Raw genomic sequence first — 26,002 nt, 5'->3', positions numbered from 1 at the left:
CTCTCTGAGTGCCTGGTTCAGTGAGTATGTGTCATAAGTCCCTCAGTGTGCTTTACTTTTCATGAGATGGGAGCTTGGACAGAGCCCGGTGACCCTCTCTGAGTGCCTGGTTCATTGAGTATGTGCCATGAGTCCCTCAGTGTGCTTTACTTTCATGAGATGGGATCTTAGACAGAGCCTGGTGACCCTCTCTGAGTGCCTGGGTCAGTGAGTATGTGCCATGAGTCCCTCAGTGTGCTTTACTTTCATGAGATGGGATCTTAGACAGAGCCTGCTGACCCTCTCTGAGTGCCTGGGTCAGTGAGTATGTGCCATGAGTCCCTCAGTGTGCTTTACTTTCATAAGATGGGAGCTTAGACAGAGCCTGGTGACCCTCTCTGAGTGCCTGGTTCATTGAGTATGTGCCATGAGTCCCTCAGTGTGCTTTACTTTCATGAGATGGGATCTTAGACCGAGCCTGGTGACCCTCTCTGAGTGCCTGGGTCAGTGGGTATGTGCCATGAGTCCCTCAGTGTGCTTTACTTTCATGAGATGGGATCTTAGACAGAGCCTGCTGACCCTCTCTGAGTGCCTGGGTCAGTGAGTATGTGCCATGAGTCCCTCAGTGTGCTTTACTTTCATGAGATGGGATCTTAGACAGAGCCTGCTGACCCTCTCTGAGTGCCTGGGTCAGTGAGTATGTGCCATGAGTCCCTCAGTGTGCTTTACTTTCATGAGATGGGATCTTAGACAGAGCCTGGTGACCCTCTCTGAGTGCCTGGGTCAGTGAGTATGTGCCATGAGTCCCTCAGTGTGCTTTACTTTCATGAGATGGGATCCTAGACAGAGCCTGGTGACCCTCTCTGAGTGCCTGGGTCAGTGAGTATGTGCCATGAGTCCCTCAGTGTGCTTTACTTTCATGAGATCAGAGCTTAGACAGAGCCTGGTGACCCTCTCTGAGTTCCTGGGTCAGTGAGTATGTGCCATGAGTCCCTCAGTGTGCTGTACTTTCATGAGATGGGAGCTTAGACAGAGCCTGGTGACCTCTCTGAGTGCCTGGGTCAGTGAGTATGTGCCATGAGTCCCTCAGTGTGCTTTACTTTCATGAGATGGGATCTTAGACAGAGCCTGGTGACCCTCTCTGAGTGCCTGGGTCAGTGAGTATGTGCCATGAGTCCCTCAGTGTGCTTTACTTTCATGAGATGGGATCCTAGACAGAGCCTGGTGACCCTCTCTGAGTGCCTGGGTCAGTGAGTATGTGCCATGAGTCCCTCAGTGTGCTTTTCTTTCATGAGATGGGATCTTAGACCGAGCCTGGTGACCCTCTCTGAGTGCCTGGGTCAGTGAGTATGTGCCATGAGTCCGTCAGTGTGCTTTACTTTCATGAGAACAGAGCTTAGACAGAGCCTGGTGACCTCTCTGAGTGTCTGGTTCATTGAGTATGTGCCATGAGTCCCTCAGTGTGCTTTACTTTCATGAGATGGGAGCTTGGACAGAGCCTGGTGGCCTCTCTGAGTGCCTGGGTCAGTGAGTATGTGCCATGAGTCCCTCTGTGTGCTTTACTTTCATGAGATCAGAGCTTAGACAGAGCCTGGTGACCCTCTCTGAGTGCCTGGGTCAGTGAGTATGTGCCATGAGTCCCTCAGTGTGCTGTACTTTCATGAGATGGGATCTTAGACAGAGCCTGGTGACCCTCTCTGAGTGCCTGGGTCAGTGTGTATGTGCCATGAGTCCCTCAGTGTGCTGTACTTTCATGAGATGGGATCTTAGACAGAGCCTGGTGACCCTCTCTGAGTGCCTGGTTCATTGAGTATGTGCCATGAGTCCCTCAGTGCGCTTTACTTTCATGAGATGGGAGCTTGGACAGAGCCTGGTGGCCTCTCTGAGTGCCTGGGTCAGTGAGTATGTGCCATGAGTCCCTCAGTGTGCTTTACTTTCATGAGATCAGAGCTTAGACAGAGCCTGGTGACCCTCTCTGAGTGCCTGGGTCAGTGAGTATGTGCCATGAGTCCCTCAGTGTGCTTTACTTTCATGAGATGGGAGCTTGGACAGAGCCTGGTGAACCTCTCTGAGTGCCTGGGTCAGTGAGCATGTGCCATGAGTCCCTCAGTGTGCTTTACTTTCATAAGATGAGGCCTTGGACAGAGCCTGGTGACCCTCTCTGAGTGCCGGGGTCAGTGAGTATGTGCCACGAGTCCCTCAGTGTGCTGTACTTTCATGAGATGGGATCTTAGACAGAGCCTGGTGACCCTCTCTGAGGGCCTGGGTCAGTGAGTATGTGCCATGAGTCCCTCAGTGTGCTTTACTTTCATAAGATGGGCCTTGGACAGAGCCTGGTGACCCTCTCTGAGTGCCTGGGTGAGTGAGTATGTGCCATGAGTCCCTCAGTGTGCTTTACTTTCATGAGATCAGAGCTTAGACAGAGCCTGGTGACCCTCTCTGAGTGCCTGGGTCAGTGAGTATGTGCCACGAGTCCCTCAGTGTGCTTTACTTTCATGAGATGGGATCTTAGACAGAGCCTGGTGACCTCTATGAGTGCCTGGGTCAGTGAGTATGTGCCATGAGTCCCTCAGTGTGCTTTACTTTCATGAGATGGGAGCTTAGACAGAGCCTGGTGACCCTCTCTGAGTGCCTGGGTCAGTGAGTATGTGCCATGAGTCCCTCAGTGTGCTTTACTTTCATGAGATGGGATCTTAGACAGAGCCTGGTGACCCTCTCTGAGTGCCTGGGTCAGTGAGTATGTGCCACGAGTCCCTCAGTGTGCTGTACTTTCATGAGATCTGAGCTTAGATGGAGCCTGGTGGCCCTCTCTGAGTGCCTGGGTCAGTGAGTATGTGCCATGAGTCCCTCAGTGTGCTTTACTTTCATGAGATGGGATCTTAGACAGAGCCTGGTGACCCTCTCTGAGTGCCTGGGTCAGTGAGTATGTGCCATGAGTCCCTCAGTGTGCTTTACTTTCATGAGATGGGATCTTAGACAGAGCCTGGTGACCCTCTCTGAGTGCCTGGGTCAGTGAGTATGTGCCATGAGTCCCTCAGTGTGCTTTACTTTCATGAGATCTGAGCTTAGACTGAGCCTGGTGACCCTCTGTGAGTGCCTGGTTCAGTGAGTATGTGCCATGAGTCCCTCAGTATGCTTTACTTTCATGAGATGGGAGCTTAGACAGAGCCTGGTGACCCTCTCAGAGTGCCTGGGTCAGTGAGTATGTGCCATGAGTCCCTCAGTGTGCTTTACTTTCATGAGATCAGAGCTTAGACAGAGCCTGGTGACCCTCTCTGAGTGCCTGGGTCAGTGAGTATGTGCCATGAGTCCCTCAGTGTGCTTTACTTTCATGAGATGGGATCTTAGACAGAGCCTGGTGGCCCTCTCTGAGTGCCAGGGTCAGTGAGTATGTGCCATGAGTCCCTCAGTGTGCTTTACTTTCATGAGATGGGATCTTAGACATAGCCTGGTGACCCTCTCTGAGTGCCTGGGTCAGTGAGTATGTGCCATGAGACCCTCAGTGTGCTTTACTTTCATGAGATCAGAGCTTAGACAGAGCCTGGTGACCCTCTCTGAGTGCCTGGGTCAGTGAGTATGTGCCATGAGTCCCTCAGTGTGCTTTACTTTCATGAGATGGGATCTTAGACAGAGCCTGGTGACCCTCTCTGAGTGCCTGGTTCAGTGAGTATGTGCCATGAGTCCCTCAGTGTGCTTTACTTTCTTGAGATGGGATCTTAGACAGAGCCTGGTGACCCTCTCTGAGTGTCTGGGTCAGTGAGTATGTGCCATGAGTCCCTCAGTGTGCTTTACTTTCATGAGATGGGAGCTTAGACAGAGCCTGGTGACCCTCTCTGAGTGCCTGGGTCAGTGAGTATGTGCCATGAGTCCCTCAGTGTGCTTTACTTTCATGAGATGGGACATTGGACAGAGCCTGGTGACCCTCTCTGAGTGCCTGGGTCAGTGAGTGTGTGCCATGAGTCCCTCAGTGTGCTGTACTTTCATGAGATGGGAGCTTAGACAGAGCCTGGTGACCCTCTCTGAGTGCCTGGGTCAGTGAGTATGTGCCATGAGTCCCTCAGTGTGCTTTACTTTCATGAGATGGGAGCTTAGACAGAGCCTGGTGACCCCCTCTGAGTGCCTGGGTCAGTGAGTATGTGCCATGAGTCCCTCAGTGTGCTTTACTTTCATAAGATGGGATCTTAGACAGAGCCTGGTGACCTCTCTGAGAGCCTGGGTGAGTGAGTATGTGCCATGAGTCCCTCAGTGTGCTTTACTTTCATGAGATGGGAGCTTGGGCAGAGCCTGGTGGCCCTCTCTGAGTGCCTGGGTCAGTGAGTATGTGCCATGAGTCCCTCAGTGTGCTGTACTTTCATGAGATGGGATCTTAGACAGAGCCTGCTGACCCTCTCTGAGTGCCTGGGTCATTGAGTATGTGCCATGAGTCCCACAGTGTGCTTTACTTTCATGAGGTGGGATCTTAGACAGAGCCTGGTGACCCTCTCTGAGTGCCTGGGTCAGTGAGTATGTGCCATGAGTCCCTCAGTGTGCTTTACTTTCATGAGATGGGATCTTAGACAGAGCCTGGCGACCCTCTCTGAGTGCCTGGGTCAGTGAGTATGTGCCATGAGTCCCTCAGTGTGCTTTACTTTCATGAGATCAGAGCTTAGACAGAGCCTGCTGACCCTCTCTGAGTGCCTGGGTCATTGAGTATGTGCCACGAGTCCCTCAGTGTGCTGTACTTTCATGAGATCTGAGCTTAGACAGAGCCTGGTGACCCTCTCTGAGTGCCTGGGTCAGTGAGTATGTGCCTTGAGTCCCTCAGTGTGCTTTACTTTCATGAGATGGGATATTAGACAGAGCCTGGTGACCCTCTCAGAGTGCCTGGGCCAGTGAGTATGTGCCATGAGTCCCTCAGTGTGCTTTACTTTCATGAGATCAGAGCTTAGACAGAGCCTGGTGACCCTCTCTGAGTGCCTGGGTCAGTGAGTATGTGCCATGAGTCCCTCAGTGTGCTTTACTTTCATGAGATGGGATCTTAGACAGAGCCTGGTGACCCTCTCTGAGTGCCTGGGTCAGTGAGTATGTGCCATGAGTCCCTCAGTGTGCTTTACTTTCATGAGATGGGATCTTAGACCGAGCCTGGTGACCCTCTCTGAGTGCCTGGGTCAGTGAGTATGTGCCACGAGTCCCTCAGTGTGCTTTACTTTCATGAGATGGGATCTTAGACAGAGCCTGGTGACCCTCTCTGAGTGCCTGGATCAGTGAGTATGTGCCATGAGTCCCTCAGTGTGCTTTACTTTCATGAGATCAGAGCTTAGACAGAGCCTGGTGACCCTCTCTGAGTGCCTGGGTCAGTGAGTATGTGCCATGAGTCCCTCAGTGTGCTTTACTTTCATGAGATGGGATCTTAGACAGAGCCTGGTGGCCCTCTCTGAGTGCCAGGGTCAGTGAGTATGTGCCATGAGTTCCTCAGTGTGCTTTACTTTCATGAGATGGGATCTTAGACAGAGCCTGGTGACCCTCTCTGAGTGCCTGGGTCATTGAGTATGTGCCATGAGTCCCTCAGTGTGCTTTACTTTCATGAGATGGGATCTTAGACAGAGCCTGGTGACCCTCTCTGAAAGCCTGGGTCATTGAGTATGTGCAATGAGTCCCTCAGTGTGCTTTACTTTCATGAGATGGGATCTTAGACCGAGCCTGGTGACCCTCTCTGAGTGCCTGGGTCAGTGAGTATGTGCCATGAGTCCCTCAGTGTGCTGTACTTTCATGAGATCAGAGCTTAGACAGAGCCTGGTGACCCTCTCTGAGGGCCTGGGTCAGTGAGTATGTGCCAGGAGTCCCTCAGTGTGCTTTACTTTCATGAGATGGGGCCTTGGACAGAGCCTGGTGACCCTCTCTGAGTGCCTGGGTCAGTGAGTATGTGCCATGAGTCCCTCAGTGTGCTTTACTTTCATAAGATGGGATCTTAGACAGAGCCTGGTGACCTCTCTGAGAGCCTGGGTGAGTGAGTATGTGCCATGAGTCCCTCAGTGTGCTTTACTTTCATGAGATGGGAGCTTGGGCAGAGCCTGGTGGCCCTCTCTGAGTGCCTGGGTCAGTGAGTATGTGCCATGAGTCCCTCAGTGTGCTTTACTTTCATGAGATCGGAGCTTAGACAGAGCCTGGTGACCCTCTCTGAGTGCCTGGGTCAGTGAGTATGTGCCATGAGTTCCTCAGTGTGCTTTACTTTCATGAGATGGGAGCTTAGACAGAGCCTGGTGACCCTCTCTGAGTGCCTGGGTCAGTGAGTATGTGCCATGAGACCCTCAGTGTGCTTTACTTTCATGAGCTGGCATCTTAGACAGAGCCTGGTGACCCTCTCTGAGTGCCTGGGTCAGTGAGTATGTGCCATGAGTCCCTCAGTGTGCTTTACTTTCATGAGATGGGATCTTAGACAGAGCCTGGTGACCCTCTCTGAGTGCCTGGGTCAGTGAGTATGTGCTATGAGTCCCTCAGTGTGCTTTACTTTCATGAGATGGGATCTTAGACAGAGCCTGGTGACCCTCTCTGAGTGCCTGGGTCAGTGAGTATGTGCCATGAGTCCCTCAGTGTGCTTTACTTTCATGAGATGGGATCTTAGACAGAGCCTGGTGACCCTCTCTGAGTGCCTGGGTCAGTGAGTATGTGCCATGAGTCCCTCAGTGTGCTTTACTTTCATGAGATGGGATCTTAGACAGAGCCTGGTGGCCTCTCTGAGTGCCTGGGTCAGTGAGTATGTGCCATGAGTCCCTCAGTGTGCTTTACTTTCATGAGATGGGAGCTTAGACAGAGCCTGGTGACCCTCTCTGAGTGCCTGGGTCAGTGAGTATGTGCCATGAGTCCCTCAGTGTGCTTTACTTTCATGAGATCAGAGCTTAGACAGAGCCTGGTGACCCTCTCTGAGTGCCTGGGTCAGTGAGTATGTGCCATGAGTCCCTCAGTGTGCTTTACTTTCATGAGATGGGATCTTAGACAGAGCCTGGTGACCCTCTCTGAGTGCCTGGGTCAGTGAGTATGTGCCATGAGTCCCTCAGTGTGCTTTACTTTCATGAGATGGGAGCTTAGACAGAGCCTGGTGACCCTCTCTGAGTGCCTGGGTCAGTGAGTATGTGCCATGAGTCCCTCAGTGTGCTTTACTTTCATGAGATGGGATCTTAGACAGAGCCTGGTGACCCTCTCTGAGTGCCTGGTTCAGTGAGTATGTGCCTTGAGTCCCTCAGTGTGCTTTACTTTCATGAGATGGGATCTTAGACAGAGCCTGGTGACCCTCTCTGAGTGCCTGGGTCAGTGAGTATGTGCCATGAGTCCCTCAGTGTGCTTTACTTTCATGAGATGGGGCCTTGGACAGAGCCTGGTGACCCTCTCAATGTGCCTGGTCAAGTGAGTATTTACTCTGAACCCCTCAGTGTGCTGCAGGGTCAGAAGATGGGACCTTAGAGTTCCTGGTCAAGTGAGTATTTGCTATGATGTCCTCAGTGTATTGTGGAGTCATGAGGTGGGAGCTATTTGTGCCTGGTCAAGTGAGTATTTACTATGCATCCCTCAGTGTGCTGCAGGGTAATGAGACAAAGCCTCTCCTTGGTTAGAGCTGGGAGACCAATTGTCATAGAATAAAGTACATGTTTGAATGTGTGACCCAATCACACAGGTATTTAGGTACTGTACAGTACAATACTTGCAGAGATTAGCAGTAAGTACTACCACAAGTGCTGCCCACACTTTATGCAGTGTTGAGCAGTGACCTGACACCTGAGCCTGATGAAAGATTGCAACGTCACTGCCTATATAACCCTTCAGCTGCAAAGGTATTGCTTTAATAACCCAGTAAACGAAAGGATACTGAACACTTACCCGTGCCAATTTAAGGTTACTGACCACTAAACTTTGTAACTGCAAGGGTGCTGCCTAAGTAACCCTGTAACAGTAAGGGTGCTGCCTTAGTAACCCTGTAACAATAGGGGTACTACCCAATAACCACTGTGACAGTAAGGGTACTGCCCAATAACCACTGTGATCGTAAGGGTGCTGCCCAATAACCACTGTGACAGTAAGGGTACTGCCCAATAACCACTGTGACAGTAAGGGTACTGCCCAATAACCACTGTACCTGTAAGGGTCCTGCCCAATAACCCCTGTACCCCTAAGGGTGCTGCCCAATAACCCCTGTGTCTGTAAGGGTGCTGCCCAATAACCACTGTGACAGTAAGGGTACTGCCCAATAACCGCTGTGATAGTAAGGGTGCTGCCCAATAACCCCTGCACCTGTAAGGGTCCTGACCAATACCTGTTGTACCTGTACGAGTGATGCCCAATAACCCCTGTACCTGTAAGGGTGCTGCCCAATAACCACTGTGACAGTAAGGGTGCTTCCAATAACCACTGTGACAGTTGGGGTGCTGCCCAATAACACTTGTACATGTAAGGGTGCTGCCCAATAACTCCTGTACCTGTAAGAGTACTGCCCAATAACCCCTGTACCTGTAAGGGTACTGCCCAATAACCCCTGCACCTGTAAGGGTACTGCCCAATAACCCCTGCACCTGTAAGGGTACTGCCCAATAACCCCTGCACCTGTAAGGGTGCTGCCCAATAACCCCTGCACCTGTAAGGGTACTGCCCAATAACCCCTGCACCTGTAAGGGTACTGCCCAATAACCCCTGCACCTGTAAGGGTACTGCCCAATAACCCCTGCACCTGTAAGGGTACTGACCAATAACCAGTGTAACGGCAAGGGTACTGGCCAATAACCAGTGTAACGGCAAGGGTACTGGCCAATAACCAGTGTAACGGCAAGGGTACTGACCAATAACCAGTGTAACGGCAAGGGTACTGACCAATAACCAGTGTAACGGCAAGGGTACTGACCAATAACCAGTGTAACGGCAAGGGTACTGGCCAATAACCAGTGTAACGGCAAGGGTACTGACCAATAACCAGTGTAACGGCAAGGGTACTGACCAATAACCAGTGTAACGGCAAGGGTACTGGCCAATAACCAGTGTAACGGCAAGGGTACTGACCAATAACCAGTGTAACGGCAAGGGTACTGCCAAGGTACTCTAATAAAATGTAGGGCACATTTAAAATGCAGGGAGGCCACTCTGTAGAGGGAAATGAGGACACTACCCCCCATGCCTCCCCCACACACATCAGGGGGGGCATGTGACACCCTTCATTATTGGAGCACACACACACACACAGACAGACAGACAGACAGACAGACAGACAGACAGACACACAGACACACAGACAGACAGACACACAGACAGACAGACAGACACACAGACAGACAGACACACAGACAGACAGACAGACAGACAGACAGACACACACACACACACACACATTCTCCCCCCCCCACCAGGGGGGGCATGTGACACCCTTCATTATTGGAGCAGACTTATTTAACACCAAGAAAGCGAGCACACTGCCCCCCCCCCCCCACACACACACACACACACACATCCGGGGTGTATCTGACACTTCATTAATGGAGTGGATAGCACCTCAGATGTTTTCACACCAGTGCTTCAAATCACTACAGTTTTGCACAACACAGCGCAGCATCTTATTCTGCAGTTATGTTGGCTGGTTCCTTGATAAGCGCCTTATCTTCCTGTTAGCACATCAGGGCCTCCAGGCTCAGGGTGAGGTCACAGTGTGTGCTTGGAGATGGAAACTGAACTGTGTCAGAGGGCAGGTGAGAGCTGCTGGACCTTTGCATCAGCCCTGCCTCCCACCCACCCAAAGTCACCAGCCTCCCGTGCGCTCCAGCATAAGACTGCACGTCACATGTTCTTGCTCTCTGTGCCTCCGTGTCACCTGCTTACCTCTGCTGTGGATGCCTCAGCACTTCCATGAGCCATCAGTGATGAGTAATGTAGGACTGTGGTGGTCTCCAGTGTTCACCAGTAATGGGGGCTGTGGCATGCCATCATTCTAATCAAGCTTCTCCAAGGACTGTGGTATCCCATCACGCTAACCACTCTCATCAGCTATAGGTGCTGTGGCAGCCCATCATGCTTATCACTAAAGAGGACTGTGACATGGGGGTACACCATCATACTCAACAGTAAAGAGTAACATAATAACACCCCGTGCTCAGCAGTGATAGGCGTGGTGGTATTGAGGCAGCCTATCGTGGTCATCAGTAATACCACCCCGTGCTCAGCAGTGATAGGCACGGTGGTATTGAGGCAGCCCATCATGGGCATCAGCAATACCACAGTAAACACAAGGAGATGATGGATGGAGCGCTGAAACTTTTCAGACACTCCCCCCAGTCCCAGATCTGTGTTTAATCCATCATCATTCTTTAGCTCACTTCACCACCCCAGTTCAGACACAGTTATATGCAAATCAGTCTTGACCCTGTGTCTCATGGACACAGTCCAGCCTGAACAGCCAAACCAGGTCCTCCTTGGACTGGAAACAAGCATCCTAGCACCGCTTTCAGGGTAACACCCCTCATCAGCCAGGCTATCTTGAATCCAGAGGTAAAGTGAGCTCAGCAGTTATAGGCACTGTGGTATTGAGGCAGCCCATCGTGGCCATCAGTGAGAGCACATCCTGCTCATGCCTGCTGGCCTCGGTGTTACTGTAGTAGTCCATCAGGCTCCTCTTTATTGGGTACTGTGGCAGCCCATTCTTCTCATCAACACTGAGTTCTTTGGAAGCCCCTTTGCTCACAGAGGGTGCTCATCATACTTCTCATAAGTGATGTGCCCTCTGGTTGTCCATCACCCTTTAATGCCTCGTCTTCCTGTATCCGTGAACTTGTGCACCATTGCTCCCCTTGTTTCCTAAGTAGAGACCTTCGACACTTTGGAAGAAAAAAAGAAGAAAACAATGGCTCCATTTGATGGAATGACGCGCTGTGTGTTGGAAAAAGGATTGTTTCTTCCGTCTGGTCCCAACCAGTATGCCAGCTCAAGATCTGAGCGCCATCTTGTCACTCGACCTTTGACCTACGCTTGTCTGCACGTGGCACGGATGAGTTGCAAGTCCAAGACCATTCATCCAAGGAGTCATATGGATCAGCCTTTGGGGTCCATTGAGAAGGAGGCTGAGCATGGATCTTCATCGTTGATGCTACAAAGCGTTTGAAACGATATCCCTGATGGGAACTGGGCTGATGTGGATTGCTCACAGCAGGGCCGGCCTTAGGCATGTGCAAGCTGTGCACCTGCACAGGGCCACCAAACTCCAGCGGCCGCCACGCCAATATATATCCTTAATATAATAATCCTCTGAGGATGGGTACATAATTGCGTGGTGGCCCCTGTGGCAGGGATTTGGCGGCCTCCGGCTCTGTTCCTCTTCCAAACACCCTCGCCGGAAGAACACAAAGAGTCCGCCTCCCCCCGTTTCGCTCCGAGGCCACCGAAGTCATCTGCGGCGTCCCGCAAGGATCTTCACTCAGCCCCACCCTCTTCAACATCTACATGAAACCTCTCGCAGCCATCGTACGCCAGCACAACCTCAACATCATCTCTTATGCCGACGACACCCAGCTGATCCTCTCCCTCACCAGGGACCCCGACACCGCCAGAACCTGCCTACACGAAGGGATGAAAGACGTCGCCGAGTGGATGAAGGACAGCCACCTGAAACTGAACTCGGACAAGACGGAAGTCCTCATCCTGGGATCTTCGCCCTCCGCCTGGGACGACTCCTGGTGGCCCCCAGCCCTGGGCACCGCACCCTAGCCAACCGACCACGCACGCAACCTGGGCTTCATCCTGGACCCCTCCCTCTCGATGACCAGACAAGTCAACGCCGTCTCCTCATCGTGCTTCAACACCCTGCGTATGCTTCGCAAGATCTTCCGCTGGATCCCGACCGAGACCAGGAAGACTGTCACCCAGGCACTCGTCACCAGCCGACTGGACTACGGAAACGCCCTCTACGCCGGAACCACAGCCAAGCTACAGAAAAGACTCCAGCGCATCCAGAACGCCTCCGCCCGACTCATCCTGGATGTTCCCCGACGCAGCCACATCTCCAGCCACCTGAGGAACCTGCACTGGCTCCCCGTCGACAAGAGGATCACGTTCCGGCTCCTCACCCACGCACACAAGTCTCTCCACGACCTGGGCCCCAAGTACCTCAACGACCGCCTGACCTTCTACACGCCCACCCGCCAGCTACGGTCCACCAGCCTCGCCCTCGCAGCCGTACCACGCATCTGAAGAGCCACCGCTGGAGGAAGATCCTTCTCTTACCTGGCTGCCAAGACTTGGAACTCCCTCCCCATCCACCTTCGGCTGACCCAGGACCATCTCGCCTTCAGGAAACAACTCAAGACCTGGCTGTTCGAGCAGTAGCATACCCCTCCCCCCAAGCGCCTTGAGACCCTCCCGGGTGAGTAGTGCGCTATAAAAATGGCATGATTGATTGATTGATTGATTGACCCCCTTGCTGAGCTCCGGGGGGCTCCACCCCGCCTGGACCCCCTCTTCCGAGGCCCCTACCTACGCTCCCTGCCCAGGGCCACGATGAGCCTAGAGCCGCCCCTGCTCACTCAAGGAAGTTCTGGCTTCCCAGTCCGAGGCTAGAGGGTGACCCCTTGGCTCCACAGCTGGCCGACCTGGAGGACATGATGACTTCAGGTAGACCCGTCTGTTTGCATAATTCACCCGCCCTGTGCAGGCACGTACTCATCCTGGAAGTGCACGCAGACTCCATTGGTAAGTTTGAGTCTGGTGTCTTAATGTGGAGGGAAAAAGCTTATGAGTGCCAATGCCTTTCGAAGTTACATTTGTGCATTTATCACGGTGACTGGTTAAAAGTGTACAAGCAAAGACATTCACATTTGAATACGCCAGGAAATCCTTCTCTGCCATGGACATCCACAGACACGCCGACGATGCTTCGCTGATGCCACCTTTCAGAAACGTACGTATGAAAGGTGTGAGCGCTCCTACAGGAGCACAGGTATGACTTGTGATGATGATACCTTTGCGAATCTGGACAACAGAAATGAGCCCAAGATCACCAAATGTGGCCAAATGCGAAGCCGGGATTAACACTCTGGTGCTTTCATCTAAGTAGGTAACGTAGGAGTGAGTGTGCCACCATGACACCGCATCACCTTCCTATAGCAAACAATATCATGAAGTGAATGCTGGAGCACTGACTGTCACAAGCCGAAGTTATCATGGTGCAGACCACAAAAATGAAGGGCCTAAGTTATGGTTTTGTGCCGTAGGGCAGCGTCGCAGGTCTTGCTGCTGCACTGTCCTACGGCAAGAGATGAGTCTATGAGATACGGCACATTCTTGTCCTTCTCCCCTGTGCCAGCACACAATGGGCTGCCTGCGCCATTGCAGTCACTTTTGCACCATGGTGCAAGGGTGCCTGCGTTGCAGGGATGATTTCGTTGTGCAGGAAGGGAAACCTTCCTGCACAAAATCAATCACAAGAGGCTTTTTCCTATTTCTTCTGTGTGATGGCAGCACACATAGAGAGGAAAAACGAGGAGAAATAAAGACAGTTCTTGTTGTGCCTCCGTTACGCCTCCCCGGGGTAGGCGTAAGTGTTTGGCGCTGCCTCAGACTTACGATTTCTCATAAATCTGGGGCAGTATCAAAAATACATGGGGCATATTATCAAGAATGGCGTCAAAATTATCGCCGCTTTAGCGGCAGGAAACTGCCGCTGAAGCAGTGACAGTGGGCTTCTATTGGAATTCTCAAGAGCATAATATTAAGCCCATTATCCCCACTTTAGCTGCAGTTTCCTGCCGTTAAACCGACGATAATTTTAACACCGTTCTTGTTAACCGCTACCGCGCTAGCGGGTTTTCCCGCTGTGCGCTGATTTTTGAAAAACGTGCGGTTTGTGACAAAGCCAGCTTGTCATCCACGTAGCGCAGATAACGCCCATGACGTGCTGGCTTTGTCATCCGCATCGAAGGGGTTAATATGCCCCCTGGATGTTGCTGGGAACACCCGCAGAAACACCTATGGAACGCCCCTTTCATGCAGTTTTCTGCCTGAAAGGGGCACATTTTTATATATTAACCTGGCTTTACATGGCCTTATAAATATACCAGTGGCCCACTGCACAATCGCCCCTTCCTTAATAGCCCAAGACTACTTGTGTCCAATAACTGTCATACCTGCATTCACCGGTGGCCTAGTGATACTGCATGGATATGGTCAAAAGTCCGTCCAGCATCGTGGGTGGGATCATTCATTCCTAGGCTGTGGGAAGAGCTCCTGACCACCTACTTTATGTCGGTTCACGGTATGGGGGCGCTCCTGACTTTAATAGAGTGCACAGGGATCCTGACATGATCATATAGTGTTATTTCTTGTTTTTTGTTACTGACCATTTGCCAGCTAACAAATGTTGATGATGTTAAAAATCCGAAAACAAACCCTATTTCACTCATGCCATATGTATTTACTTGCGCGACCACTGCCTTATTCCCTATTAGCAGGATTAACAACAGAAGTTTGACGCTCTACTATGTACTATGTTCACGATTGTTAGACCTGTCAGCCTTAGGGTGGTCTTCCCCCAAACCTTTTGCCTACTTACCTCTATTTTTACATGACATTCGTTTTAATTGGCCACAAGACTCTAACCAATACAAAAGTGCTTGTGTTCTGTCCCCTAAACATGTTTTGATTGACATATAGTTAATTGGGATATTTAAGTTAATTATAGCTTCCTTTTGGAGTGGTTTTCCATATACCAAGGACCTCTAAATTAAATGCTAATAGTGGGCCTGCAGTACTTATTTTGCCACCCACTTAAGTAGCCCCCTAAAACATGTCCCAGGTCTGTCATTGCAGCCTGAATGCAGTTCTAAAATACCACATCAACTTTGCAGTAAGACCCCCTTGCCAAGCCTTATGCTCCCATTTTATTGCACATAAGTGACCCCAAGGTATGTCCTATTACTTACCGGTAATCTTCATTACTTTGGTCCCGTTGACCTCGTCCCATTCCTTAAAATATGGAGATAACCATCTCCATGACAGAAAAAAAGAAAAGGAGCATGCTGGGATACCTTACCTGCTCCCTCCCACTGGGAGTACATAAGCAGTACCAACCCAGCATGCAGCCTGAAAATACCAAGCCAACAACAGGAAGGCCGGCCGCAAGGGAGGGAGGGAGGGAACTAAGGAATGGGACGAGGTCAACGGGACCAGGAGTAATGAAGATTACCGGTCAGTAATAGGACATTACCCCCAGGTCCCTCCTGACCTCGTCCCAATCCTTAAAATATGGAGAATACCAAAGCAGAGAACCCGGCCTTCCGGAACCCCACCAACAACAAGGGCACCAGACCAAAAAACAGCACCCCACAGGCCTGAACCAAGACCCCAAAGGCCAGAAGGGGACCGCCACGCGGAAGGGAGGCACAGAAGCAGAGCCAAGCACCCAAGGGAGCAGGCAGAGGAGCCAAAACCTAGGCCCCCCCTCCACGACCAAACGAAGCCCAGGAGAAGCGCACGCGCCACAACAGAGAACGGAGCCAGGAAAGGGCAAACAACCATCGAGAAACCCCCAAGGGCGAAGCCCCCGGACCCAGGCCGCCAAACAACCAGTGACCAACAGGCCAAACCAGCCCAGAGGACAAGGGCAGAAAAGAACATCCCGCACAGGGCGGACGAGCCGAAGGAACAGGAAGGAACAAAGCAGAGGGACAACCCCAACACAGCAGGGGAAGCCCCCAGCAGAACCGAAACTAGGGCAGCAACAGGGAACCACAGAGGAACCCGGCCACAGGGCAGGACCAACCAAAGGCCAACCCCCGCAGAGACGCCGCAGAGCAGCTGCACCCAAAAGGACAACCAACCGGGAGAAAAACCCGGCGCCCCAAAAACGACCAAGAACGGGGCAAAAACGAGGGTGCAGCCAAGAAAGACAACAAAAGGCCCACACGGAACTAGGGAAACCAAAACCCCAGAACCGGACTGGAGGAACCGACCCCCAGGAGGAAAAAGGGACACACCACGGAACCACCGAAGGCGAAACCCCAAAGGCAGAAGGCCAACAACAAGGCCCACAGCCCAACCCCAAGAAACCCTCCGGAGAACAGGCAGGACAGCCAGCCAGGAGGCACACAACACCGCACCACCTGGACCCAGAGGGAGAGGCAAAAAGGAACCCCCAACCAGGAAGGGGCACAGGAAAGGCACAACAGCCAACCACAGCCAGACCTCCCAGAGAAAGGAGAACCAGAGGAAGGAAGCCCAGAGCCCACAAAAGGGACCCAGCGCCACAGCCAACCAAAGGGAGCGGACCCAGAAAGGACCGAAGACCAACCCAGGACCACGACAAAGCCCAAGAGAAGGAGCAGCCAGGAAAGGAACCCAGCAGGGACCAAAAAACAAGGACCCGAAGCAAAGAAGGCCCCCACAGCACAAAGCCCAACAGAAGCAAGCCAAGAGGCTCACCCGGCACCCAAACGCAAAGCGAACAGGACGCCAAAACAGGGACCGGAAAGGCAAAACCAACAAAGGTAGAGCCACGGCTTCCCGAGCACACAGGGAAAAACTCCGGCACCGAAAGCAAAGGACAGGAGCCCAAAGAAGCCCAAGGAGCACCACTCAACAAGGGAGCGGGAAGGGACTCCCCAGAACCAACGAGAGAGCAAAGGGCACAGGCCGAAAACAGCCGGCACGGGGGCACAGGGCCAACGCCAGGCCCCCCAAAGCCCCACAATGGAATCAAAGCCAACCGCAACCCAAGGCAGAGCGAGAGAGGCGGAAAGCAAAAACCCGGCCACACACCGGGGGAGGCAGACACCCAAACACCTCAAGGAGCGAAAAGGCACGGCCAACAGGACAGGGCACAAGAGGGGCAACAGGGCAGCAGGCAAGAAGAAACCCGAGCCAACACCACCAAAAAGGCCAAGACCCACCAGCACAGAGGATGGGCACAACAAACCCAACACCCCCCCCCCCCGGAAACCAGGGGGAGACACCACCAGAAGGCAGACACCCCGAGCATGGGGAAAGCAAAAGCACCCAAAGGGAGCAAAAAGCGCCCAAAAGCGAAAAAGGCAGGCAGGCAGGCAGGCAGGGCCGGCACCCAGACAGGCACACACCCCGCTCAAACCAACAGAAGGGTAGGAACCAAGGGGCGAAAGGAAAGCACAGAGAGGCCACACACCCGGGGAGACCGACACCCAAAACCCACCAGCAGGGAAAGGGCACAGCACAGCCAGGAACGGCAGACAGGGAGTGGCCCAGGGCCAGGCCCACGAAGAACAAGCGTCCACCGAAGGCAGAGCCAAAGTCCCAGCGACAAGGTGCCCCCAGGACAGAGAAAGGGCCCAACAGCCCCCCCCCCAACAAGGAAACAAGGGGAGGACACAGGAAACCCGCCGAAAGCCAGAAGGCCCGAGCAGGGCCCAAGCAAAGCACCCATAGAGGAAGCAAGAGGCGACCAGCAGCGGAAACCTCAGGAAACCCATAGACACGAACCCGGACCGAACCCACAGGAACGCCAGGAACCGAAGGACAGAAAGACGCAAAAAGCAAGCCACGGCCCAGCAGGAAGACACCCCACCAGGGACGGCCAGGCAGCAGGAGGACCAGAAGCCACAGCCACAGGGCAACACAGCCGCAGAGCACAGCACAAGCGGCAAACGACCCAATCCAAGCGGCAAGCACCAGAGGGAGAGGCCAGACGGAAACAGAAGAGAAAGCCAGCAAGAACCCAGGAACAGAAAGCACAGGGATCCGCAGCAGCCGGAGAACGAAAGAACAGGAGCCCGGCAAGGCCCAACCGGAACCCCCAAACAGGACACAGGCCAGGGGAACAGGAAGAAAAAGCCCAAACCAAGGCTCAAGGGCAAGCCAACCAAAGAGGCACGCCCAAGGCACACAGGGGAGAACAGAAGCGTCCCCAGAACACAAAAAGGAAACACAGGGAACCAAGGAGTAGGCAGGAAGCGAGAGGGAACGTACACCCCTCCAAGGGCACAGGCGCACCCACCAGGGGCGCAACAAGGGCAGAGCAGGGGGGCCCGAGCAACAGGGGACCCCCCGCAGCAAAAAAGACGGGCAGGAGAACACCCGAGAGAGCCAAAAGGAGGAGGCCAACCCCCACGAAGCAGGAGGATCCCACCACAGGAGAAATACCCCAGAACTGAGGAGGCACGGGGAAGGCAAACCAAGGCAGCAACAGAAGAGCCAAGGCAGCACAGGAGGCCAAGTGACATGCGGACAAGAGCGGAGGAAACAGCGCAGAAAAACAGCACACACCCCACACAACCTGCAGGGAGTCGCCCAGAGGACGACACCCACCAGCAACAGGCACGGACAACAGCAGGCAAAAGACGGAACCATGTCCATCAAGGCCAACCCACCCATACACAGCCCAACCGCCACACAGTGCACAAGGACAGTGAACAGGAAAGAAACAGGGACTACCGATACAAGGTACTCACCAGGGGGGCAGGAAGAGGGCCCCAACAGCACCTCCCCCCCTACCCCCAACAGATCATCCAGGTGCCCACCAGAACACCAGCGCCGGGCAGAGAAGTCCGCCCCGTCGAGGCCACAGCAAGATCCACACTGGCCACAGGCAGGGAGCCAAGGACCCGGCCAAGGAGGAACCTGCAAAAGAAAGACAGCAGGAAAGGCGGACAACAAGAAAGAAAGAAGCAGGGACTGCTACGCGGAACTCACCAGGAGGGCAGGAGGAGCGCCCCAACAGCTCATCGCCCCCCAAGAAACCCGCCCAGGCGCCCACCAGGACACCAGCGCCGGGCAGAGTAGGCCACACCACACGCACATCAGGGGAAGAAAAACAGCAGTGGGAGGGCACAGGCCAGACCACCAGGAGGTGCCCCAGCAGCCACCCAACACAGACACCAGCAGAAGCAACAAGCCCGCGTCCTGCCGGCAAGGGAAAGCGGCACCCACAGTGTACCACAGCCCAAATAGGACTCCCCAGACACGTAGCAGGAGGACAAAACATCTGAAAGTCCACAACGAGGCACTTTACCCTGCGAACCCGGAAGATTCCATCGGGAGAGTGCCGGGGACAGCCTACACCGAAGTATGACAAGTGTCTGTCTGCACCAGCGTCCTGGCCACGCCATGACACACATTGCGAAATAGGGCACATACAATACATCCACCTAATAGGACACTGTGGGAGTAGACAAAGCGGCATGCTCCACGTTCCCCAGCCGCCACGCAGACAGCCCATGCCAAAAAGTCATCGCAACTCCCAAGTGCTAGCACGAATTGGCACCAGAAAGAGGAAAACACCGCAAAGCGGGACTCACCCGTAGCGGGGGCCGCAGCACCAGGAAACGAGGCCCCCACACACCGCCGGCCCCAGAATCCAACCAGCGCCACGCCAGCAAGCCACAGGAGAAGCGCGTCTCCTACCCGGCCAAGCTCGGGGAGACGCGCCCAGGCGACCCGGAAGAACAGCGGGATGACGGCGCACCAGCCGCAAAGGGCCGTCAATCCGGAAAGCAGCCAGGAAGAAGCCCCGTGACCCAGCAAGCCATGCAGGCCGGGAGGCAGACCACCAGGAAGCAGCACCCCTGCCCACGAAGCCAGGCAGCCGGGCAGGGGAAGCAGAGAAGGACCAGCACGATACCCCAGCCCAGCAGGAGCGGTCGCCGGCCGGGAGAAGAATCCAGTAAGTAAATACATCACAGCACACACGAACATCCATTCTGTCGGAGACAGAAAAAAATAACAGGCTGCATGCTGGGCTGGTACTGCTTATGTACTCCCAGTGGGAGGGAGCAGGTAAGGTATCCCAGCATGCTCCTTTTCTTTTTTTCTGTCATGGAGATGGTTATCTCCATATTTTAAGGAATGGGACGAGGTCAGGAGGGACCTGGGGGTAATGCCCTAGGAAGCCCATTGGGCAGGTTGCTCTCTAATTAAAAGGTAATACCTGTAGTTGTACGTTTTGCATGCCATGGTAGTGAAAATATCCTACATTTGTTTTCCCCTCCCATAGGATAACATTGGGGTTTCCTTATTACATTTAATAAGCTCATTTGGAGCAGGTGGATATGTCAGGTTTGGTACCTATGAAATATTAATGATTAACCCTCTTTTATGGTAAAGGCAGATTTTTCGATACCATTTTGAAAATGCCACTTTTAGACACATAAAAGCAGTAGAATATTTAGCTAATAATTTGTTTCTTTAGCACTTAAAACATAATTAAGTTACAAGTTAGTATAGATAAATCTATTGCTTACTTTGTCAGGTAGTTTTATCTATTTTTCCAATTCTCTTTTTTGTAATCCTGCCTGAAAATCCGGCAGAGTATCATCTTCTTGCAGGTTTTGTCGTTTTTAAGTAGTAAGTAGTTATATTTTGAGTGCCTTTTATATTGTTAGTTTAATGTACTGTATAATTTTATTGGTTTATTCCGTTATTTTGTTTCAGGTGTTGTTTAATTGTTTAGTTTTTTTTAGCTATAATTTTTTTTTCAGAAGTTGTCTTTTTTGGTGATTGCTAACGAGTGTTTATTTTATAATTTTGCCTATATATTTCGCACTATTTGTTGAAATAATTTGTTGAGATAGTTTACATGTTAATAATTTTTGTAAATATATAGCTTGAATACTATTTTGAAACTTGGAAGTGCATTTTTTGGCTTATTTTTGGTCATTTTAAGGTTGTGTGACAGAGGCATGCATGGCTAAACCACATCTGCCTCTACTACGCTGCCTAAACCACGAATGCATGCATGTAAACAATTCATTCTTTTATCACGCATGCCTTTACCACTCAGTTTATTGTAAAGGCACATATAGTAAAAGGATGTAAGGTAAAGATCACACTCTATGCCACATGTTCTTAGCCCTAACAACTACCCTGACCCCCCCAGCCCTAACATCTTCTCTGAACCCCCTGAGCCCCAAAAAGTACCCCAACCACCCAGTACTAAAAACCACCCTGCACCCAAAACCCTAAGAACTACCCCAACTGTCCAAATCATAAAAGCAACCCCAACCCCAGCCCTAAAAAGAACCCTGCCCCCTAAGCACTAAAAACTACCCCAACCCTTAAAAACTACCCCCAGCCCTCCAAAACCCAGCCCAACCCCACTTAACGGTCTGCCACTCTCCCGATCCTTCCCGTTCGTGGGCCCGCCCACCTCAGCATCTAGACCTCACATTGCCATAACCACGCATAAGTGTGGTTAAGGCAAGCGTAGTTGCACTTGCTTTGACGGGCATGCCTGGCTCTTCCCCCGTTGTTAAGGCGGTTTCCCTCTATTAAATAATTTGAAATTGTTTGAATATACTTAGAATATTTTTTGATTAATTAAATGGTTAATTTTATTTTTACGTGAAATGTTATTTTTATGTTTCTGTTTTAAACTTGTTGATAGTTCTTGATATTAATGTAGTCGATATTTTTGGTTTGAATATTTATTACTATTTATATGTTTATTTAAAGGTGACAATATTTTTGTTACTGATATTTTATCATCAATATTAGTGTAAATAGATACTTTTAACAGCAATATTTTTGTTTTCAATATTTGTGTTTTTGTTAGTAAATGATATTTATTTTCCAATATTTTTGCAAGTCAACATTTTTTACATCAATATTATGTCAATGATTCAATATGCCAGTATTTTATGCCAGTATTTAGAATACTTTAATAATGAAGAGGCTTATAAAAGTAACTTTTGTAATAAATGTTGCATTACTAAGTAGTAATTTTGCCCACAGCAAAGGCAGTCTAATTCAAGACTATGCAAGGTAGAACAATTATTTTATGTTGCAGGACTGTCTCTAACTTGATTAATTTTACACCTTTTAGTAGTCATATTGGGTATGGAAACTTTCAAACAAAATTTTAGAAGCTGCAGAAGTTTCCCTAAAGTCAATCAGATTCTCCCACGCTGCAAAATGTACCTATAATATTGATCATTCAGTGAAGTTCTTCATTTAGGAATAGACTCTGTTTCTCTGGGTCTACCACCAACCCCTGTGTTGATTGGTTTTACCAGCTCGTTTTGAGTCAATGGACAATTCCTGAAAGCCTGGACCAAGGAGTCGCGCGGTCACTTTCTGGTTGTAGTTTCCAATTGCAGGACAATTCGAACCCTTGCCACTTCCAGTGCATGTACCGCGTCACAAGCATGAAAGGGGGGTACGATAAATAATTGACCTCATGCTTACAATGATTCACAGATGGCAGTCCAATAATAGAGGTATGACTATTAATAGTGTGAAAGAAGTCAAAAGTAACAGGCCCAATCAAATCAATATTACACACCAATGATTGGCACAACACTCTGCAAATTGGCTAAGCTGTGTCTGTGGACAACTCAGTGTTAGTTACAGAACTGCAGCACTTCCTCCTACTGAGGCTGACATTCTTCAGTTGACATTTACTGTGATTCAATTACATTTCATGACAAATGTCCATGGTTATAGAGGATTTATAGAGTATTTATACTCTATTCAAAAACAGGCCTTTAGAAACACAGCTCCTAATAAGTGTATTCAATTTCTGATAAGGTACTGTAAACTGTACATTATCAAGACATTGCAAGTCAACAAAAATGTCAGTGAACAATTAGACCCTCATTACAAGGGGTAACCGAGGAGTGATACTGCTCCACCGTAATATCATTCGTTCGGTGACTCCAGATCCCCAATTTCCAGATTTGAAAACACTGGGTCTGACTTTTATTTGTATAATTGTATGTATGATGTTTGCCAGTGTACCCACACTTCAGTAGACCAGTGTTGGTTGCAGTGTCAAACCAGTGGTAAAGGGTTTAGAGCTTACTGGTCCATTGGCAAAACGTATGTCAAATTCCATAGGTTTGATCTGTTTATCATGAACTTTAATGGCCAGGCCATTCAACCTACCTCACTTGAACTCATGTGCTAAAGGCAAGAGTCTTTCAAGAGTGGGTTGACGTTCCACTGTGCTGAAACCTTCCTGTCTTTTGTCACATCTAATCTCATAGACATTTGGTGCTGGTGACCAACTCAAATGGTTTGGATAGAAGATTTACACCATGAATCCTTACCAGTCTCTCCTCTGTGGGACTTAATTTTGTTTTGACAACTGTAATTTTGAAGTTATTTGTACTTTTATTATGGTATATCTAATGCATTTATTGTGGGAATATTTATGCTCAATAAAATAGGTCTAAATTGTTTAGTTGAACAACAAAACAATAAAGACTATGGGGCAGATTGTCTTATTGGGAAACATTACTTCAAGTTCCATGGGTCCTGCCTGTTTACTACGTAAAGTTACGACAAATACCGCATGCCTGATATTTTCATTATCACACACTGATTTTAAAAACAAAAAGCCTTTAGGAGTGAATAGTTATTGCAGTGTTAAGGCCTGCAGATCTTATCATACTACATATCGCACAGATTATCTATGAGGGGAAGTATTTTGGGGGCATATTTCCAACAACTAGCGATAATTATCGCTATGTTGGCTTAGCGGCTATAATTTTATCGCCGTGTAGCGACGATTTTTATCACTTAGGAGCCTTGCTATTATCAAGGTTTATCTCCTAAGCGATAAAAATCGGCCGCAATGCATGAATATCGCTGAAAAGTCAGCGATATTCATGCATTACCGAGCTAATGCTCTTAGCCATGTTATCCACCTCCCATTGGATAACATGGCTAAGAACTGCTCAGGGCAGGTGTTAGCTTTTGGAGATATTCGCGCTTAGCGCGAGTATCTCCAAAAGTTGGTAATAGGAGATAGCGATGTTAGCGACTGTTTCCAGTCGCTAACATCTTGGCACGCCCACTTTGCATGTCATTAGTGATAAATATCACTGACATGCAAAGTGGGGCCCAAGATGGTCGCTATCACCTACTAGCTGTCGCTAACTGGTGTTAGCGACAGCTAGGTAATAGGGAGATAATTTTATCTCCGCTTTCTTGGCTTTTAAAGCCAAAAAAGCGGAGATAAACCCCCTTGATAATATGCCCCTTGGTGTTGTTCACCACCTTAGATAAACCCTATTGGTAGACAATTTGCAGTAAACCATCATGGAATGATATTGCATAGAGTGTGTACTTCTTTTAAAACTCCAAAAAGTGTACAAAAAATATACAATACTTACAATAGCAATGTAAGACCTCCACTGCTGATATATTTTGTTTATTTTTTTATTGCAAGAATCTTCCTGACATGTTATGGCAGCAGCATGCTTTATTTTTTTAACTTCTATTTTAAGTTCATGCAGCATGTGCTATTGAGTTTGTGTTTTACTGTAGTTGTGTAAATTAATGAATGCAAGAATGAGTCAGTGGGTGGATACACGTTTAGTTGTCTTCAAGAATGGGTGACAAAATTGCTTGAATGATGTCTTATTGAGAGACTGAATTCAGCAATGACTGAAGAGGAAGTTTAATTTAAATGCTCTGTCTGATGGGTTTACCACTTCTTCCTGATAAAATGTGCTAATTTATCGAGGGTTCAGGTGCTCGTAACAACATCACAAATACTTAGACTGGGGAATTATAAATAATACATACATTTTCCTGTACTGCTGACAAAAGGAAGGTAAGATTAGTTGCATCCATCTTGAACATTACAAAGAGTCAGGTGTTCCAAGCTCTCAGTTCAATACTGTAGGGCATATTTACAAGCCCCTCTCACTACCACAACATCACTTTTCATGATATTGTGGTGGCGATATGGGCTTTGCCTAATTGTCATGCCTTAATGCTGCCTTGTAAATAAAGCCCCCCTTCACGCTGTACCTAGCATGAAAGGGGAGGGCAATGGGTGTTGCGGTGGGCATTTCATCATAACACCCATTGATTTTGACGTTGGGCCATATTTACAAGGGCGGCATAAAAATGGGGCAGGGCCAAAATTTAGGCCAGGGAAAACCTTGTCCTATCTTGGCAAAACAAGGAGAAATGCTTTATTTATCTTCGTTTTAGCCGTTTCCACGTTTGTTTATGTGCGGGAAGGTGTCCCTTAAATAATCATAAAAAAATGCTGTTTTGTAACTTCTATGTGTGCTGCATTGATCAGCACATATAGAAGTTATGAAACGGCATTTAAAGTTTGTTTATGTGCAGGAAGGGGGACCTTCCAGCACATAAAGAATCTTCCCCTCAACACAGGCACCCTTGCACTATGGTAAGTAGTACATGATGCCTTTGTTTAATAGCATGTTCATAGCTCAATGTGCATGTGACATATGTTGCGCATGCTCCTTTGCGCATCCCAGGGCTGGATCCACCTGCATGACTGCAACTTTCAGTGCGGTTTAATTCCTGACCAGGACACACTATTTCAACGTGTTTTTCAGGTGACAGTCACCTGCGTCTGAATATAATAAAACACAACAAACACCGACACAGATCACCAGATCTCCTGTCTCTAATATGGATGGTTTTTATTATATATTTTACTTTTTAGGATTCCTCTAAAGAAAGGAAAATCTATGAGGGAACGGATGAGAGAAGATGGAACTCTGAAGGAATTTCTGAAGTCGCACAAAATAGACCACGCTAACAAATACTTGCCAGTCTTGGATGCCGACGCGTTCTATGAGCCCATGATCAACTATTTTGACGTAAGTAAAAAAGCCCAGTGTTCTGTCTTTTTTGGGGATCCCCGTGTGCACTAGGAGAGGGTCCTTATCACTCACTGCAAGTGCTGGAGGGATAGCAACCTATTTACTGAGGGGCAGATTTACAAGCCCCGCCATTGTGTCACTTTTTTTGACAGAATGGTGGCGCTAGCTATGCGGCCTATTTACAACGTGACACATCTAAGGAGATGCATCACATTGTAAAGCCCTGAGTCACATTATACCTGCAGGGGAGGTGTTCCCACACAGTCTCATAAAAGTGACTCAGTGAAATCTACAAGATTTCACTGCGCCACTTTTAAGACGCCACTGCATCAAACCCTTATGCCTGCTTGAAGCAGGCATAAGGAGTGACGCAGTACAGTAAGTATTGGCCTCAAAATCCATTGCTGCAGTTGCGTCGAGCTTGCGACACAATTCCAGTGATGCGTGACGTTTGGGCCAACAGATGCGATAGA

The 26,002-nt window shown here is 49.9% G+C and overlaps 1 protein-coding gene across 1 annotated transcript in view; it reads left to right on the top strand.

Annotated features, from left to right (window-relative positions):
• LOC144773644 (pepsin A-like) overlaps positions 1–26,002 on the top strand; it is a 224,937-nt gene that overhangs the window by 157,435 nt on the left and 41,500 nt on the right. Inside the window, exon 2 of the mRNA XM_078658793.1 lies at positions 25,370–25,526. Within this exon, the coding sequence (XP_078514919.1) occupies positions 25,370–25,526 (157 nt within the window). The remainder of the gene's footprint in view (positions 1–25,369; positions 25,527–26,002) is intronic.

Source organism: Lissotriton helveticus, chromosome 8 (assembly GCF_964261635.1).
Source record: "Lissotriton helveticus chromosome 8, aLisHel1.1, whole genome shotgun sequence".
Classification (NCBI taxonomy): domain Eukaryota; kingdom Metazoa; phylum Chordata; class Amphibia; order Caudata; family Salamandridae; genus Lissotriton; species Lissotriton helveticus.
Note: the sequence above shows the minus strand (reverse complement) of the source record. Positions and strands in the feature narration are given on the sequence as shown.